This window comes from Salmo salar, chromosome 20, assembly GCF_965601325.2.
Source record: "Salmo salar chromosome 20, fSalSal1, whole genome shotgun sequence".
Taxonomy (NCBI): domain Eukaryota; kingdom Metazoa; phylum Chordata; class Actinopteri; order Salmoniformes; family Salmonidae; genus Salmo; species Salmo salar.
In genome coordinates this window covers 28,299,197-28,316,469 of record NC_138310.1, presented here as the reverse complement: position 1 = coordinate 28,316,469, position 17,273 = coordinate 28,299,197, and the positions used below count along the sequence as shown (strand labels likewise).

General features: G+C 44.2%; 1 protein-coding gene across 3 annotated transcripts in view; it reads left to right on the top strand.

Moving 5' to 3' along the window:
• LOC106580313 (coronin, actin binding protein, 1Ca) overlaps positions 1-15,742 on the top strand; it is a 73,283-nt gene extending 57,541 nt beyond the window's left edge. For all 3 annotated transcript variants that reach the window (XM_014161188.2, XM_045703168.2, XM_082966324.1), the window contains 9 exons: positions 5,206-5,328; positions 6,795-6,924; positions 8,773-8,954; positions 9,113-9,232; positions 9,359-9,463; positions 9,690-9,835; positions 10,467-10,524; positions 10,783-11,025; positions 12,482-15,742. In XM_014161188.2, coding sequence (XP_014016663.1) covers positions 5,206-5,328; positions 6,795-6,924; positions 8,773-8,954; positions 9,113-9,232; positions 9,359-9,463; positions 9,690-9,835; positions 10,467-10,524; positions 10,783-11,025; positions 12,482-12,601 — 1,227 coding nt within the window. In that variant the 3' untranslated portion in view covers positions 12,602-15,742. The remainder of the gene's footprint in view (positions 1-5,205; positions 5,329-6,794; positions 6,925-8,772; positions 8,955-9,112; positions 9,233-9,358; positions 9,464-9,689; positions 9,836-10,466; positions 10,525-10,782; positions 11,026-12,481) is intronic.
• The last annotated feature ends 1,531 nt before the right edge of the window (positions 15,743-17,273 follow it).

Here is a 17,273-nt window from a genome sequence, read left to right as displayed (position 1 = left end):
GTTTTACGGATTCAGAGTGTTAACTTTGCCGTCGTCCGTTTTTGTTTTGTTTATCTTATGAGGTTCAGACACAATTTTGTGTAGCTTCACTTATTGCTATCCAACAGGTCTGCTTGCTTGACATTCTCTCGTAGGATATCATACAGCACATAGCCTTGTCAAGGTCCTTAGGTGTTCTGGTCATTTACAGAATACAGTAGTATCATATTTAACAATCCAATGAAAAATGTATGTTGGGGACGGAGTCTGCTTACATTTGGATGGCTTTATTCAATTCAGGCTTTAGCCTATTTATTTGATGGGTTGCCTCAATTGCGTATGATTTTGACTGTGCTATTCAGCCTTTCTACTCAAGTCAGTTGTTTGCTCAACAGGCTGTCACATGTCTCAACTCCCACTTCCTTGTCTACATGAGACACACTCCTACCCAGTCTCCTGTCTCTCCCACTGGACTGTTTGCCGTGGAGATTATGACCAGTGGTCTGGTCTGCTATTCCTTGCTTCTTTGCTGGTTTGGTCTGTGATGTCACTCAAGGCAGGCATGTAAAGGGTCTGTGCCAAGTAGCTAACAGTCTTCACTGTGTTTATACTTGTCGCCGGTCCTTGTACTCTGCCTGATCTTAGGGCTTAGAGCACTGTTCTCTGTACTTACAAGCATCATTTATCAGCGCCTATCCTCTTATCTTCAGCTTTAGCAATTGCTCACCTGGCACCACCTTCTCCGGAATGGTTCCAGTTCAATACAGTTCTGTGGTTACCGAATTACATGGGGGTAAATATTATGACACTAATAAGAATCAAGGCTGGCTGTATCTTTTGGCTACGTTTACACAGGCAGCCCAATTCCAATCTTTTTCATACTAATATTTTTTTTTTTTACCAATCACATCAGATCTTTTCACATCACATATTTTCCCGAGCTGATCTTAATGGTCAAAAGTCAAAATAGTGAAGATACATTTTTTTTTTATCAGTATTGGGCTGCCTGTGTAAACACAGCGATACATACCTGCCTCAGGCTGCGTCTCAGGGAGGAACGAGTCAGTCAGAGCAGAGGCAGGTTGCCACAGGCCAGTCCTCCCTGCTCTTCACTATCTCTGAGAATCGATCTTAGTTACCTGTGTTCACCTGAATCAAGGAAGTTGGACTCCGGATAAGAATGTCTGCTAAATGACTAAAATGGTTATGCGTTGAGAAGTTGTGGTGTAAAAGAGTGAGATGTGTATACTGTCTGTACTCCTCATAAACAGCAGCATGGTGGTGCCGTGCCTGCCTTGGAAATGTTTCAACAGTTTGGCTAGGATCTGTTTATTGACAGTCCTTTCCTAACCATCAGTGACCTCACCATACACAACATTCCAGCCTTTTGTAGATGATCAGAACACTATCAAATAATATTTATTCCGGCTTGAAGCGAGATCCTCTCCTGTACTTCTCTCGGACCGTGGAATTCCATATTGTGTATAGCAAAGACAAACACAATTAACACCTCGGTGGTGCGTTTAACACCCCCGCTCCCTCTCTCTCATTAGTCACAGCCCTATCAGAGCTGCCTGGGGTGTGGAATGACTGGAACGACAGGCTCTCAGTCCCGCTGGACGGCATGTCAGCAGCCCTATGAGCTGTGTGTAAACAGGCCTACAGCAGCCGTGTGAACTGTGTGTTAACAGCCAGGCCTACAGCAGCCCCTCACTGCTGCTGGGCTCTATCCCCTCTTCACAAGTCAACCATGTTGGTTGGGGGACAGTCTGTACTGTACTCCTTCTAGTTTTTTTGGTGAAGAATAACAAAGCATATCAATTGAACGTGTGTGTGTGTGTGTGTGTGTGTGTGTGTGTGTGTGTGTGTGTGTGTGTGTAACAGTTTCCATGTGAAATGTGAGTCTCCTGTAGAGTGCTGAGGTCCTCCCTAGACCCTGTGCACATGTTCCTAGTCTGCGAGTGCGTACCAAATGTAACCCTGTCCCCTATATAACGCCATCCTATTGACCAGAACCCATAGGGCTCTGGTGATAAGAAGTACACTATATAGGGATTAGGATGCCATTTGGGGCACTGTCTCTAATCTGTCTTGGGTCTGTGAACCAGGCAGCAGTTAGAGGACATGACACTGCTGATGTCAGTGGCAAATACCACTGAGGCAGGCAGCAAATACCACTGAGGCAGGCAGCAAATACCACTGAGGCAGGCAGCAAATACCACTGAGGCAGGCAGCAAATACCACTGAGGCAGGCAGCAAATACCACTGAGGCAGGCAGCAAATACCACTGAGGCAGGCAGCAAATACCACTGAGGCAGGCAGCAAATACCACTGAGTGAACAAAAGCATTAGGAACACCTTCCTAATATTGAGTTGCACCCCCTTTTGCCGTCAGAACAGCCTCCATTAGTCAGGGCATGTACTCTACAAGGTGTCAAAAGAGTTCCACAGGGATGCTGGCCCATGTTGACTCCAATGCTTCCCACAGTTGTCAAGTTGGCTGGATGTCCTTTGGTTGATAGATCATTGTTGTTAAACATGAGAAACTGTTTCACTCAACCCATTGCGCCTGGCACCTACTACCAAACCCCGTTCAAAGGCACTAAATATTTTGTCTTACCCATTCACCCTCTGAATGGCACACATACACAATCCATGTGTCAATTGTATCGAGGCCTTCTTTTAACCTGTCTGTGGATTTAACAGGTGACATCAATAAGGGATCATAGCTTTCACCTGGTCAGTCTGCACGGAAAGAGCCTACAGTTTTGTATGCTCAGTGTATTGGCCTATGTACTACACACACACACAACATCCTAGTCTGCCATCTGCACACCTTTTGTTGTCCCTGTGAAGAAAAGTCTACTGAGAACCTGCAGCTCAACATGTCACAATCACATGAAGCCAGGGAAACCACACTTCTGCTGACATTAACGACATTATACAACCAACCACCCAGCATGATGAAAAACAAAGGCGTGTCGAAACTGACTGTACAAATCACCATGCATCATAAATAACTACTCAATAATGTCAGTCACAATTTCCCCATGATACATCAGTTTGATGCTCTCGAACACAGCCACTAGCTGGCTGTATGTTGTTGATCTGAGCAAGGCCGAAGCAGCTAAGAGGAAATGCTAGTACTGAGCAGTATCCTGTACTATTACAGGCTTAACCTACATCCCTCTGTCACACCTGGTCCTCTGCTGATATAGCCTAGCTAGCCTACACCCCCACTACACTGTATTGTCTTTCCTGCTGCACATCCTGCTGCTAACAGCCCACTGCTGCAATATGGGCCGCTGTTTGTAACCACGTCAACCTTTCTCTCATTCCAGAAACTGCTCACCTCCCTCTCTGGCTATGTATTCAGAGGAGCCTATCCTTCCCTCCCAGGCCCAGAACAGCTGCTGATTATTCTGTTAGATTTCTGGGAGTGTTCTCTGGACAGGGCGAGGCATGGTCATGTGATTTTTAGATTCATATACACACACAGGTATAGTACACTCAGACTTTGATCACTGATGTTTGTGTCACGGCCCAACTCTGCTGTAGGGAGGGCTGTGATTGTGTCCTGGGCAGTGTGTTGGGGTGTGAACCAATTGACTGTCTTCTATGACCACTATCCCCATGGCCATGTCTGGCACTCCCAAAATGAAAGAGATTCATTTTAGTTTGTGTTGAACTACTGTGACTCACTGACCACTATTGTAATCAGGTTTTAACCTAACACTGTGTGTGGTGTATTGTGACATGTGAACAGCAGAGTTGAACTGGCCAGTCCTTGTTTGGCCCAGTGCCACAGCAGGCAGGGAAGTAATAGAGAAATATGAAGGCGACTTCAGACAACATACTGACTCATATCCTGGTCTGAAATGGCTGTCTGGGTCCTAGTGGCCAGTCCACTGCCTGCTGTTACACAAGCATTTAGACATAGGGCCTAGACCGCCCACTCAGGTTCGTCGTTTGTTACCTCCCTCTGTCCACATACGCCTCGATTACATGTCCATGAGGACAGGGCTTCTTTATACCTGAATATGTTTGTTCTCTCGGACTTCACGCTCTTAGGTTATCTGAATGGTCATTCTAAGCATTTCTCTTGAGTTTTGAAGTCAACACTAAAGGCTGGTGTGCCTAATGCTTACAGGCCCTGTTATTATGTATTCTGTCTACAGTAGAGACCTGGAAAAGCTCTTCTCTCCCTGTGACTGAATATGCAGCACTTAAATTTAGCCCCTCTGAAACCATTGTTGTCATGGTGCCCAGTCTACTGCTAGAATGGCTGTGGGTATTGAGTGATTTTCATGAGGCAGACCATTATGCTTTAAATATGGCTGCAGCCAGCAGGGCTCTCTCTCGGTGACATCATCTGTTGGGCTTTGTGGTGGTCTGGTTGGACAATCAACTGACGGGAGCATGGAAAAGGGTGCATCAGTCTCCCGAATCCAACCCTAACCCTCCTCAGCATCTTCAGACCTCACATTACTCAGACTTCACACCGTGGAGAGCACCTGATCCTCCACTCACGATAGGGCCAGAGGTCAAGATAGTACCCGCCTTCAGACCAGACTGATGTCATCAGGAAGTCAGCTGATAGGGTGGGAAAGCCTTCCCTTTGTCTGGCTCCTTTGTTTTGTGTGTGTGATGGCTGGGGAAGTGATTTCTGGCCATCTGGCCTGTGTGGTGTATAAGGGTATTATATAAGAGGCTCAGGGGTTTTACTTTACAGAGCAAAAAATTAGCTTCTGCTGGTGTGCGTCTGATGTCATCACCACCAACACACCTTCATTTACATATTCAACAAGGGTAACCTGTAATCTACATGAGTCCTAGGATATAGCTATGCAGCAGAATTGCAAACAGAAATCGTTTTTAGAGGCTATGACGGTGCTAGGCTGGTGAGTCTCTCTCTGTGTTTGTCTCTGTTCCCCTCTATGCTCTTAATGCGTTAATGGACTGTGTAATTTGGTTGAAAACCCAGATTTAAATACAGGTAGTCAAAATGTGTCAGGTTAATGTTTGACTGAGCTCCTCCTCCTCGGCCTGTTGCCCTCGGCTCACAGGAAACATCTCAATTGCATACTCCATGTTTTGTACATGGTCTCTGGTTGGTCGGCCTGACCCTGTGATTTCATGGTTTAAACTCGGGTCAAGTTGTTCCCTCAGATCACCAGGCGTCATAGACATCCGTGACTGATCTCATGTCTGCTTGTTTCTCCACAGTCAGGCCGCATTGACAAGGCCTACCCCACAGTGTGTGGTCACACGGGCCCTGTGCTGGACATCGACTGGTGCCCCCACAATGACCAGGTCATCGCCAGCGGCTCGGAGGACTGCACAGTTATGGTAAGGTTACAATCACCCCTCTCCCTGACACACGCCTCAGCAGAGACTGTGCCTCTCAGTGGAGCCGTACAGCAATGTTTGTTCATACTTAACCTGTCAATCTACACACACCCTCTCACCAATGCCAACCGACAGGAGATGACACGTTTTGGTTGTGAAAGGCCAGACACTGATAGCGTAGGGAAGGGTGCTGATTCAGATAGTGATAGGGTAGCTAAGCATGGGTGCAGGCAGGGCTCACCCTCTAGTCTGGATTAGATTGGACGCAGAGAGAGACATGTTGTATAGGAATCAGCTCTGGGGAATGATTTAGCCTTTTTATATGGCTGAGGTCACTAACTTGTTTGAGGCTGGTGCTGTACTTTTCTCCATATGTCCTTATTTGGGCTGTGAACGGCAGTGATCAGTTTGCGCAGTATACTTCGGTATGCTTCTACCACTTCCCCACCTGTAGGCGTTGACTTCCCCATGCAACTCTCTGAACACCAGAAGTAGACATGTCTGTGAAATGGATGCAGTGTTCCGAGTGCATTTACAGAAGTTGAACTGCCAAAGGTTCCTCTCTCTTCAGAATATTTAAATATTGCTGCTAGAAATACACACTAAATGGGTTCCCTAAAAGTAATGTTGACTTTAGATTACGTTTCCTGATGCGCTGCTGTTGCTGTTGAGAGACTGCTGTAACCATAGTGACCTATTGCAGCTGGAGTAGAAGCTCTGATTAGTGTAGTGGTTCAGTAGTAATGCGGTGGTTTGACTACTGAACCACATGCCTTTCATAATGTCAGTCTACTGCTGTCGGCGATCATAGAGATAATCACTTTCAACTTTAGTCTTTATTTCCATAGATTAATGTTCTGATTCTGCAATGTTTACCTCATTTGTATAGTCTACTGGCTGTATTGTCAGTGGGGAGTAAGCTACTCAGGATGTACGTCACTATGGTGAGTGACTTTAGATCTCTGCCGCCCCCTTGAGTCTCATGGTTGTGATCTACTAACTTCCTGTCACAGTAATGTCAATCTAGAAGAGTTTTTGACAAGTTAGTTCATGTGAATGTACTGCTTTCTGCGGTCGATTTAGTTTAGTGCTTTACGACACGTAACAGCAGGGGAACTGCAGCCATACTCTCTGACACTTTAACTCTACCTACATGTATATATTACCTCGACTAACCGGTGCCCCCGCATATTTACTCTGTACTGGTACCCCCCTGTATATATCCTCGCTATTGTTATTTTACTGCTGCTGTTTAATTATTTTTTTAAACTTTTATTTTCTATTTTTTACTTAACACATTTTTCTTACAAGCCCTTAAACCAACAATGCAGTTAAGCATTTCACTGTAAGGTCTACGCCTGTTGTATTTGGTGCATGTGACAAATAAAATGTGATTTAAATTCAGAATGCGACGCTATAATGACCCTAGCTATGCCCTGACCTCTGACCCTTGTCTTTGTCTGCAGGTGTGGCAGATCCCTGAGAACGGACTGGTTACTGGCCTGTCTGAGCCTGTGGTGGCCCTGGAGGGACACTCCAAAAGGGTTGGCATCATCACATGGCACCCCACGGCACGCAACGTCCTGCTCAGTGCCGGTGAGTGATATTCTCTAGTGTTGCATGGTATACCAAAACATCTATACTTTTTCTATACTAGAACATAAAAAATGGTTTGGCACTATCATTTTTGTTACTTTCGCTACTTTGTTACTTTCGCTACATTTTTGTTACTTTCGCTACAAGTCTATCAGCGCCGCTGAAGGTCCCCCTTAGTGCGAGCGCACTGTGCCTGCTCCACTTAGTCTGCATTGGGAGTCTGGGCTACATCAGGTTTGCTCCCCACTAATGCTGCACAGAAGTTTACACACTAGAATAATGCGACACAGCATGTAGAAATGTTGAACCTGTTAATTACTGTTCGCAAAACAATGTCTATACAGCTAGAACACTTTACAATGCAATAAGATTCTATCAGCTTCCTGCTTTGTAGGCTAACTTTCCTTGCTAGCTTACAGCTGAAGCTAACATCAATTCACTACCCGAGTACTTTGCTTGTGATAATATGCAAACCATAATGCAAAATATGCTGATTTCAAAGCTGATTGCCACCAAATCTTTATTTATTCACTTAATCGGTCTCTCTCTCTCATGTCTCTCCCAAAGATGATCTATTGCCTTAGCGAACTGACTTTGTGTGAATAAGGCTCAGATGGACCGCCACCGTCTTGCCTCGTGAATGATGTCATTAGATGTTAGAGACAGCGCACACTTTTATAAAACAAGTTACTTCTACGCAAATGTTGTTGATCAGTACAATATCAAATCAAAGTTTATTTGTCACGTGCGCCATATACAACAGATGTAGACCTTACAGTGAAATGCTTATAAGTCCCAAATGGAAGGGAAACGGATGAAATCAGCCAAAACAAGCTCAATTACGCAATGCATGCACACACACTTCTATTGAATATGTGTTCATCTGTATTGCGAATAGGCCTAGACTACATCTACACCCAGTTTATCAATAGAGATTCACCATTCCAATTTTTTTTAAATTACATTTTAGTTATTTAGTAGACTTTCTTATCCAAAGTGACTCACTGCTGAGTGTATACATTTTCGTACTAATAAATAAATGATTTCCGTTATGTACTTGTTTTAACCAACAAAGTCAAATTGATTGTATAATTGATTCATTAATGCGTACATGGCTGTCTCTGTCTCTGACGTCAAACATTTCCAATGTAATGATGAACTCAGAAGATGCCTAACGATTGAACAGAGCAGTAGTGAAGTTTCTGTCTCAATGCCTTTTTTTGCCGTGGTATTGTGATGGTATCAAAAGTAAAAATTCTGTTATCGTGAAAACACTAGTGTCCTCCTGTACTTGTTACCATTATAGTTCCGTTCAGCCTGTGTGCCTCTGCTTTTGTGGTTGTATTCTTGGTCGCCATCAGCTCTCTCGCTCTCATCCCCTCCTCGCTCTGAGAAAAGTGGTAATCTGCTGTGAGCTTGTCATTCCCTGTGGCGTAATTTTCCCCAAACACTGAGATGTCTGATCAACGCACATCTGTCCTCATTGACACTCTGACAATTGCCTTAAAGGGATACTGCAAGATTTTGGCAATTGTGCTGTTTTTCAATTTACCCAGAGTCCAATGAACTTGTGGATGTCATGTCTACATGCAGAAGTAAGAGGTAGTTTCGCAAGCCAATGCTGACTAGCGTATGCTACCTTACCTGTAGACTTCGTCATTGCTTAATTGCCAGAATCTCGCAGTATCTCTTTGAGAATGACCATGTTCACCGTGTTTTCCCCCTCCATGTCGGAACCAAACCAGAATGAGCTAAGAGTTGTAGATGGTATTATCTTGCCATATCAGTGGTATTGTGTCCATGCTTCTCTTGTGTATTGTGTATTTGTTAAATGTGTGTAATCCTCAGGCTGTGACAACCTGATCATCATCTGGAACGTGGGGACGGGCGAAGCCATGATTCAGCTGGAGGACATGCACCCTGATGTCATCTTCAGTGCCTGCTGGAACCGCAATGGCAGCCTCATCTGTACTGCCTGCAAGGACAAGACCATCCGTGTCATTGACCCCCGCAAGGAGGAGATCGTAGGGGTGAGCACCACTGACAATACTTTTCACTAACAAACCTGCTGTATAGGGTTGTCAAATTCCGGTAACTTCCCCCCCAAAAAATCTAATTTGAAGGGATCTCTGAGGTGAGGATTTAGGATGTACGTACATTATGTTGATGTTGACCCTCTGTGTCACAGGAGAAGGAGAAGGCCCATGAGGGGGCGCGGCCCATGAGGGCCATCTTCCTGTCGGACGGGAACGTGTTCACCACAGGCTTCAGCCGTATGAGTGAGAGACAGCTAGCCCTGTGGAACCCGGTGGGTCACCCCGTCCTCCTCACCATCACAACTCCTGGCTGAGTCCCAAACGGAACCCTATATTCCCTATATTAAAGATGTTACTGGACTGCTCAGTAACTGACTATGTCAATGTTTCATTTACAGCAAGCCATGGACGAGGCCATCTCAGTGCATGAGATGGACACCAGCAATGGAGTTCTCTTGCCCTTCTATGACCCAGACACCAATGTGGTTTACCTGTGTGGTAAGGTGAGTGGAGTTTTTTCGGAAGATTACATACATACACATCCATTTGATCTGCTGTGCAAGTGACTTACTTTGATCCATGAAGTTATGCATGTTGAAGTGTTATCCATGAAGCCATTACTAAAATATCATACTGTATCATAAACTTTAGTCTTGCTGCTCATTGAGTCATTAAAAAAAGGAATTCAGACAAACACTAAAAGGCCGTCATCTTGTCTCTGGTTTGTAGGGCGACAGCAGCATCCGCTACTTTGAGATCACGGATGAGGCCCCATTTGTCCACTACCTCAGCACCTTCACCACCAAGGAGCCCCAGAGGGGGATGGGATACATGCCCAAGAGAGGTCTGGATGTCAACAAGTGTGAGATCGCCAGGTAGGGCTCGTTGGATAGGGAAATGATCAGCCATTTTAGGACTGCTCTATCATATCTGAATACCATGTTTTGTTGGGCACACCCCTGATTCATTTCAGCAAGGTCTAGTTGAAGGTCTAGTTGAAGGTCTAGTTGAAGGTCTAGTTGAAGGTCTAGTTGAAGGTCTAGTTGAAGGTCTAGTTGAAGGTCTAGGTCTAGTTGAAGGTCTAGTTGAAGGTCTAGTTGAAGGTCTAGTTGAAGGTCTAGTTGAAGGTCTAGTTGAAGGTCTAGAACCAAGTGGGGTGGTGCTTGGCTTGGTCTACGATGAGGGTCTATGAGGTGGCCCTAAACGGAAGACGACTTGTGATGTGGCGCTATTACCTGTCCATGTCCACCAGGAGGCAGCACATAACCACATGTTGGAGGAGAGCTCTCTCCTTATAAACTGATTAACTCAGGCCCTGCCAACCAGAATTGTGTACCATGCAGTTATACAACTCCATGTTTACTGAGGCTTCCTGAGAGTATTGCCAGTGTCCTGGAAGTAGAAGTGCATTGTGCTGGGCTGCAGTGTTTGTAAAAGGATGTTAGACAGGGGGCCTGTTATGTGATGTTGTGAATAATATACTTATTTTTGCTTCTATGTTGGCAGGTTTTATAAACTGCATGAAAGGAAGTGTGAGCCTATCATCATGACTGTGCCCAGAAAGGTGAGCTTCTTCATTCTGATCTAGACAGTCGAAATATGAATGATTTCAACAATCAATGCCACATTTAACTGTCTGTTTTGAGGGATAGAATATTATAGGGTGATTTACTGGACACATTAAGAAAGCAAGATCAATGAAGAATCTCCATAGAGAATGCTTTTTCATCCAGGATTGTTTAATCTGTGTCCAGTTAACGGGCCCTATGTGTTTGGTACAGCGTTCTCTAACAGCAGTCTCTGTGCCGCTCTCGCTCTGCAGTCTGACCTGTTCCAGGATGACCTGTACCCAGACACGGCAGGACCAGACTGTGCCATCGAGGCGGAGGATTGGTTCGAGGGGAAGAATGGCGAGCCCATCCTCATATCCCTGAAGAACGGCTACGTCCCTGGCAAGAACCGCGACCTCAAGGTGGTCAAGAAAAACATCCTGGACAACAAGCTGAGCAAGAACACGGAGAAAAGGGGCCCAGCCAACAAGTCTGCCTCTCCCACTCCATCCAGAGTGAGGACTGCTGTCTGTCTGTCTGTCTGTCGAGGACTCTGACTGGGTTGTATGGGAGAGACATAGTCTCTCTCCACTCTATTTCAGTGGTCCCAACTCCAGTCCTAGAGTATCCTCAACGGCACACATTTGTGTTGTAGTCCTGACTAACATACCTGATTAACCTCAGAGGGCCTGATGATTAGTTGACAAGTTGAATCAGGGTCGGGACTACAATAAAAATATGTACTGTTCTGGGTACTAAAGGACAGGAGTTGGGAAACACTGCTCTATTTTATGTAAACAAGTACTACTCACCAGACACCAGGATATTATTCTGTATGTGCAATGTACCACTAGTGTTTTGAGTGAAAGTTGACACCAGACTGGGTCAGTATATCAACATTACAGTATGTATCTCCTTGGGTATGTACAGTGCTTTCCCAGGACTAGTCTGATGATCGCCACACCCACCACCACTTTCACCACTGAAACAGTCATTAAATGGCCTTTAGTTCAGCCCTGGCCTTGACATATTGCAGCTGGGGCCTTGGAACATGAAGAGTTTGTTGGCAGGGAGTGTTTTAGAAGGGGGTGGCTGCCTGACTTCATAAGGTGGTTACTAGAAGTCTCCACCCCCCTCGCTCTCTCTGACTCAATGAGGGGCGGTTGCTGCTCCTGCCCCACTTCGCCCACAACACAGCTGCCCGCGTAGGGCCCAGCCCTGGCCTCCGCTTCGATCTGCAGCTCTGGCCTGTAATCATGGCAGACTGGGCTGCTGCTCTGCAGCCTGCAGGCGCACCATGTTAACCCTCTGGGGGCTACGGGATACTGGAGCCCGGCATGCCTGCAGCGTAGCATGCCTGCAGCGTAGCATGCCTGCAGCGTAGCATGCCTGCAGGGATAGAATGGATGTCAGGATTAAAAAGGCATCTGGAGAAATTCACTAAATATATACAGTGTGTAGACCTGGGATCATCAACTAGATTCAGTCACGGGCCAATTGTTTTTTTTCTTGGGGGGACGGTCAGGGGGCTGGTACATAATTACAAATATTTTGTAGACTGCAAAATGACTGCAAGAAGCCCAAAACGGATATAATATTTGAAGAAAACAATCATTTCAAACCTCATACATTTTGTATGATCACATATCTCTCTCTGTGGGAGTAGTTTGGAACAGAATTCCAAAAGAATCATTTGGAGCTGATTTGCTGGTGTTTTTACAGTATTTTATGTCCAACAATAAAAAAATATATATATTTTTAATTGCTTGTTTGGGTGCCATATAAAATCACCTACAGGCTGTCAGTTATGGAACCTTGCTGTAGACCCTAAATTTGGTATTAGATGACAATATACCAAATCGGTTGAATTTAGTCATTTTGTCTTGGTGTAAAAGCTTTAACTATACTAGGACTGGTACCAACATCTCCAGAAAGGGCCTCATGTCTTGCACCTGTCTCTGTATTCCTCAGAAAAACGAAGCTAAACTGGATGAGGTCTTGAAAGAAATCAAATCCCTCAAGGACCTGGTCAGCAGTCAGGAGAAGCGAATCATCCAACTCGAGGAGCAGATGTCCAAGATTGCCATTTAAGGACCCTCCCACCAAAATTCAGGACGATCCATTGGCTAGGAGGTGGGCGGGACCCGTCACTGCCAATCTCAATGACAGCGTTCCGCCTGAAACCTGCCTAGCAACGATCCCAAGCAACATTCCGAGATTAACTTTTCTTAGCCAGCTCCTAACCCTGTTAACATGATGGAATAAGAGAGAAACATGGCAAACTATTCCATTCCTTTTAATAAGTGGCGGTTTAGTCTTGTTGTATGAAAAAGTCTTTCATATTCCTTTTGCTTTTAAGATTGTGACCAAGAAAATTCCAATGTGAACCATTTCTATTTGGGTAAACCCAAATGTTTTATATGTAGGTATCAGTATTTTGTCTACCCCAACTACTTATGTTGCCAAATTTTAAAGGAGTTATGTTTACACACCTCCTTGACAGTATTTTTCTTAGATGAAAAAGAAAAAAAAGATTCTTTGTTTTCCAGGAAGATTCAAAATACGAACTGTTAAGGGACAATGCAATAGGCTGGTAATGTGATAAGGGGGAGGGCAGATTTCAATAATCAAACAATTACTGTAAAAGACAATGGAGGAGAACCAACTCATTATGAGAAATTATCAAACACTCATAGTACTTCTGTTGTCTTTGCCGAAAAGCTCTGAGGTGTTAAAGTGTTGGTGTGATTCCTGCTGTAAGTGTTCTCGCTCTCCCGCCTGGATTTTCTGAACCTCTAAATCCTTCCCTCTCCTCCCATCTTAACAGGACCACTGTCTGTACACTTGTTAACATCTCTTGATTCTGACCAGAGTTAATACATTCATAGATATTCTACTCGAGATTTGAATCTCCACTGTTTTATTCTCCATCTTTGATCTCTCTTACTCTAGCTTGTTTTACTAAGCAAGCAGCAAACATGCAGTCCTTACATATCATTTGATACCTGGTTTAACTTATGTTTGAAACTTGAACAACGCTTTGATCATCTCCATAAATTTTGTGGAACAGAAAGGTTATCAGTGGACTCCCCTTAGCTTTGTAGATGAAAACGACAGGTGAGATTTCACCCTGCACCTTCTCATAGCCTTAGATGTTCACTTGAACTGTTTTTCTTTTTTGGAGTTGTTTACAATGCACAAATCCTTTTGAATCATTTAGGTGACCTCTGCCATCAGCATTGTTAGCGTTCCAGTCATTTAGGTGATCTCTGCCATCAGCATTGTTAGCGTTCCAGTCATTTAGGTGACCTCTGCCATCAGCATTGTTAGCGTTCCAGTCATTTAGGTGACCTCTGCCATCAGCATTGTTAGCGTTCCAGTCATTTAGGTGACCTCTGCCATCAGCATTGTTAGCGTTCCAGTCATTTAGGTGACCTCTGCCATCAGCATTGTTAGCGTTCCAGTCTCATGAAACAAATGTGCCATAGTTTGCCACTATGTTCCTTGTTTGTCATTGTCCCCCTCTGGCCCTGTGACACAGATGATATGTATGTACTGTAATAAGCTCTGCACTGTAAGTTCCAGTTCTGCTGACTCATGACATGGAGTTACCTGGGTGGCTTGTACGGGTTCTTGTGGCAATGTCCTGTGTGCTGCCCAGAGAAGGACCAATGGAATTGTGGTCTATGTAGCTGGTAAACATTTCCAGACTTTTAGCAGTGTATCAGCCTTGTTCTGCCTTTGATTTGATTTGAGGTGTTTGCGCTGTCATAAACCCGATTGTTGAACCATGCCCTTGTGTTCAAGGTGTGTGTGTCATGATGCTCACTATTCACCACTTCATTGGCCCATATCCATACAGCCAACCAGAGAGTGAGAAACAGGGGTGTGTCTGAAACAACAATTTTGACTGTTGGTTGACAAGATGTAACGTGGAGAAGGAAGACTTTCAGGATGTGTGAATTTGTCTCGTATGTCTTTGGCCTGGTTGGAGTTGTAGAGGATGCACTTTTTTTATTTTTTCAGATAGATAATGTGAGGGGGATTTTTAGATTATTATATGGATTCACTGTAGGGTGTGACCAAGGTTCTGGCCTATGATAACAGAATGGGGTGGTGTGGTGATGTTAATACACTGTGCGTTTTATCCTGTGCTTCCTTCTCCGGCTCTCCCGTTGCAGATATCCCACTATGTACTTCCTTATCAGGATTTTAAATAGTTTCCCCTTAAATACTCTGTCACATCACTAGAGAATCAGAGGAACAAGGAGTCGTTTGGATCGTCCGAATATTTGATGGTGTTGCCAACTGCGATAATAGTTCTGTTGTCATGCATTTTTTTTTCAGCGGGAGGGTGGGTTAGGTTTAAGGTTCAGAGTTTGTTAGCTTTTAAAGTTTATGCCACTGAAGAGATCAGAAAGTGCCATAGAGTTGTGCACAGGAAGTGCTTAATGATTTCTGCGGTTTGAGAATGGTGTGAGTTATTTAGCAGGAGAGAGTGGATGGGCACCCTGAGAGGAACTTTAACAGTGGGTGTTGGGCATAGAAAGCACTGAGAAATGTATGTTTATATCAATCACTCCATCTTGGCCTCACAGGATCTAAGATTACATCCGAGGATGCAATTTTACACTAAATATGCATCGACTGGTGTTCTGTAATATTTTATTGGGGTTGAGAATTACTTCAATGTGTTCTACTGTGCTGTAGAGATATGAATCTGTCAGGGGAGGTTGTCTTGGGCCTTGTCCTGTACTGCCCTGTAAGTGCTTCTCCTCAGCCTCCTTGGTCCACTCAAGGCAGCGAGAGCTGTGGTGTTTGGAATATTGGTGAATAGCTATTCAAAGGGACACTGTAGGTTGGAGAAATATGCTGTAGAGAGATGTATGTGATGTTTGAAATAAAGGCCTAGAAAATGATTTAAAGCTTTGTAAATATTTGTTTTCATTTATTTGTTTTGTTTATTGTTTTGGGCTGCAGTGTGTTTGGGAGTTGGGTTTTGAAAGTTACCTCTTGTCTGCGTTCCTTGCCATAATGCATCATGACTGAACAGAATCTCCATTCTATCACAGGTATTATAAATACAAAAAAGAGAAATTAATAACAGAAGAAAAACAAACAAGAATTCAGCCTCTTGTGGAGGTCTGTAGAGCATTTTTGTTCATTTTTTTTCTGCTTCAAGTATCAAACTTATCGATTATCAGAAAAATGAATAAAGAAATTGAAAAATAAGTGTATTCTGTTGTCAAGTTAATGAGTGATGCAGAGGACTGGGCAAACAGCAAACATGACTTGACCATCTTCAAACAAGCAATATCTGAGATGCAGTGCATTTGGAAAGTGTTCAGATCCCTCAAGTTTTTCCACATTTGGTTACGTTACAGCCTTACTCTAAAATGGATTGAGTTGTTTTTCTTCCTCAATCTACACACAATACCCTATGAAAAAGCACCAAACAGGTTTGTAGAAAGTTTATTTTTTAAATACATTTGCTAAAATATCACATTTACATAGGTATTCAAAACCTTTACTCAGCACTTTGTTGAAGCACCTATGGCGGCGATTACAGCCTCGAGTCTTGGATATGACGTTAAGCTTGGCAAACCTGTATTTGGAGTTTCTCTCATTCTCTGCAAATCCTCTCAAGGTCTGTCTGGTTGGATGGGGAGCAACGCTGCACAGCTATTTTCAAATCTCTCCAGATGTTCGATCGGGTTCAAGTCTGGGCTCTGGCCGAGCTACTCAAGGACATTGAGACTTGTCCTGAAGCCACTTCTGCGTTGTCTTGGCTATGTGCTTAAGGTCGTTGTCCTGTTTTGGAAGGTGAACCTTCGCCCCAATCTGAGGTCCTGAGCGCTCTAGAGCAGGTTTTCATCAAGGATCTCTCTACTTTGCTCCGTTCATCTTTCCCTCGATCCTGACTAGTCTCCCAGTCCCTGCTGCTGAAAAACATCCCCATAGCATGATGCTGCCACCACCATGCTTCACCTTAGGGATGGTGCAGGTTTCCTCCAGACGTGACGCTTGGCATTCAGGCCAAAGAGTTCAATGTTGGTTTCATCAGACCAGAGAATCTTGTTTCTCATGGTCTGAGAGTCCTTTATGTGCCTTTCGGCAAACTCCAAGCGAGCGATCTTGCCTTTTACTGAGGAGTGGCAGGGCGGCCAGCTCAGTTTGACCGGGTGGCAGGCTCGAGGAAGAGTCTTGGTGGTTCCAAACTTCTTCCATTTAAGAATGGAGGCCACTGTTTTCTTGGGGATCTTCAATGATGCAGGCATTTTTGGTACCCTTCCCCAGATCTGTCCCTCACACAATCCTGTCTCGAAGCCCTATGAGGAATTATTTCGAACTCATGGCTTGGTTTTTACTCTGACATGCACTGTCAACTGTGGGACCTTATATATAGACAGGTGTGTGCCTTCCCAAATCCGGTCCAATCAATTAAATTTACCACAAGTGTACTCCAATCAAGTTGTAGAAACATCTCAAGGATGATCAATGGAAACAGGGTGCACCTAACCTCAATTTTGAGTCTCGTTATGTAAGATTTCTTTTCTTAAATTTTCTTTTACATTTGCACAAATTTCTAAACCTGTTTTAGCTTTGTCCATTATGGGGTATTGTGTGTAGAAACAATTTTGATTTAATTAATTTTAGAATAAGGCTGTAATGTAATAAATGGCAATGCGGGTGCTTCTACATCTGCATTACTTGCTGTTTGGGGTTTTAGGCTGGGTTTCTGTTAATCACTTTGATATATCAG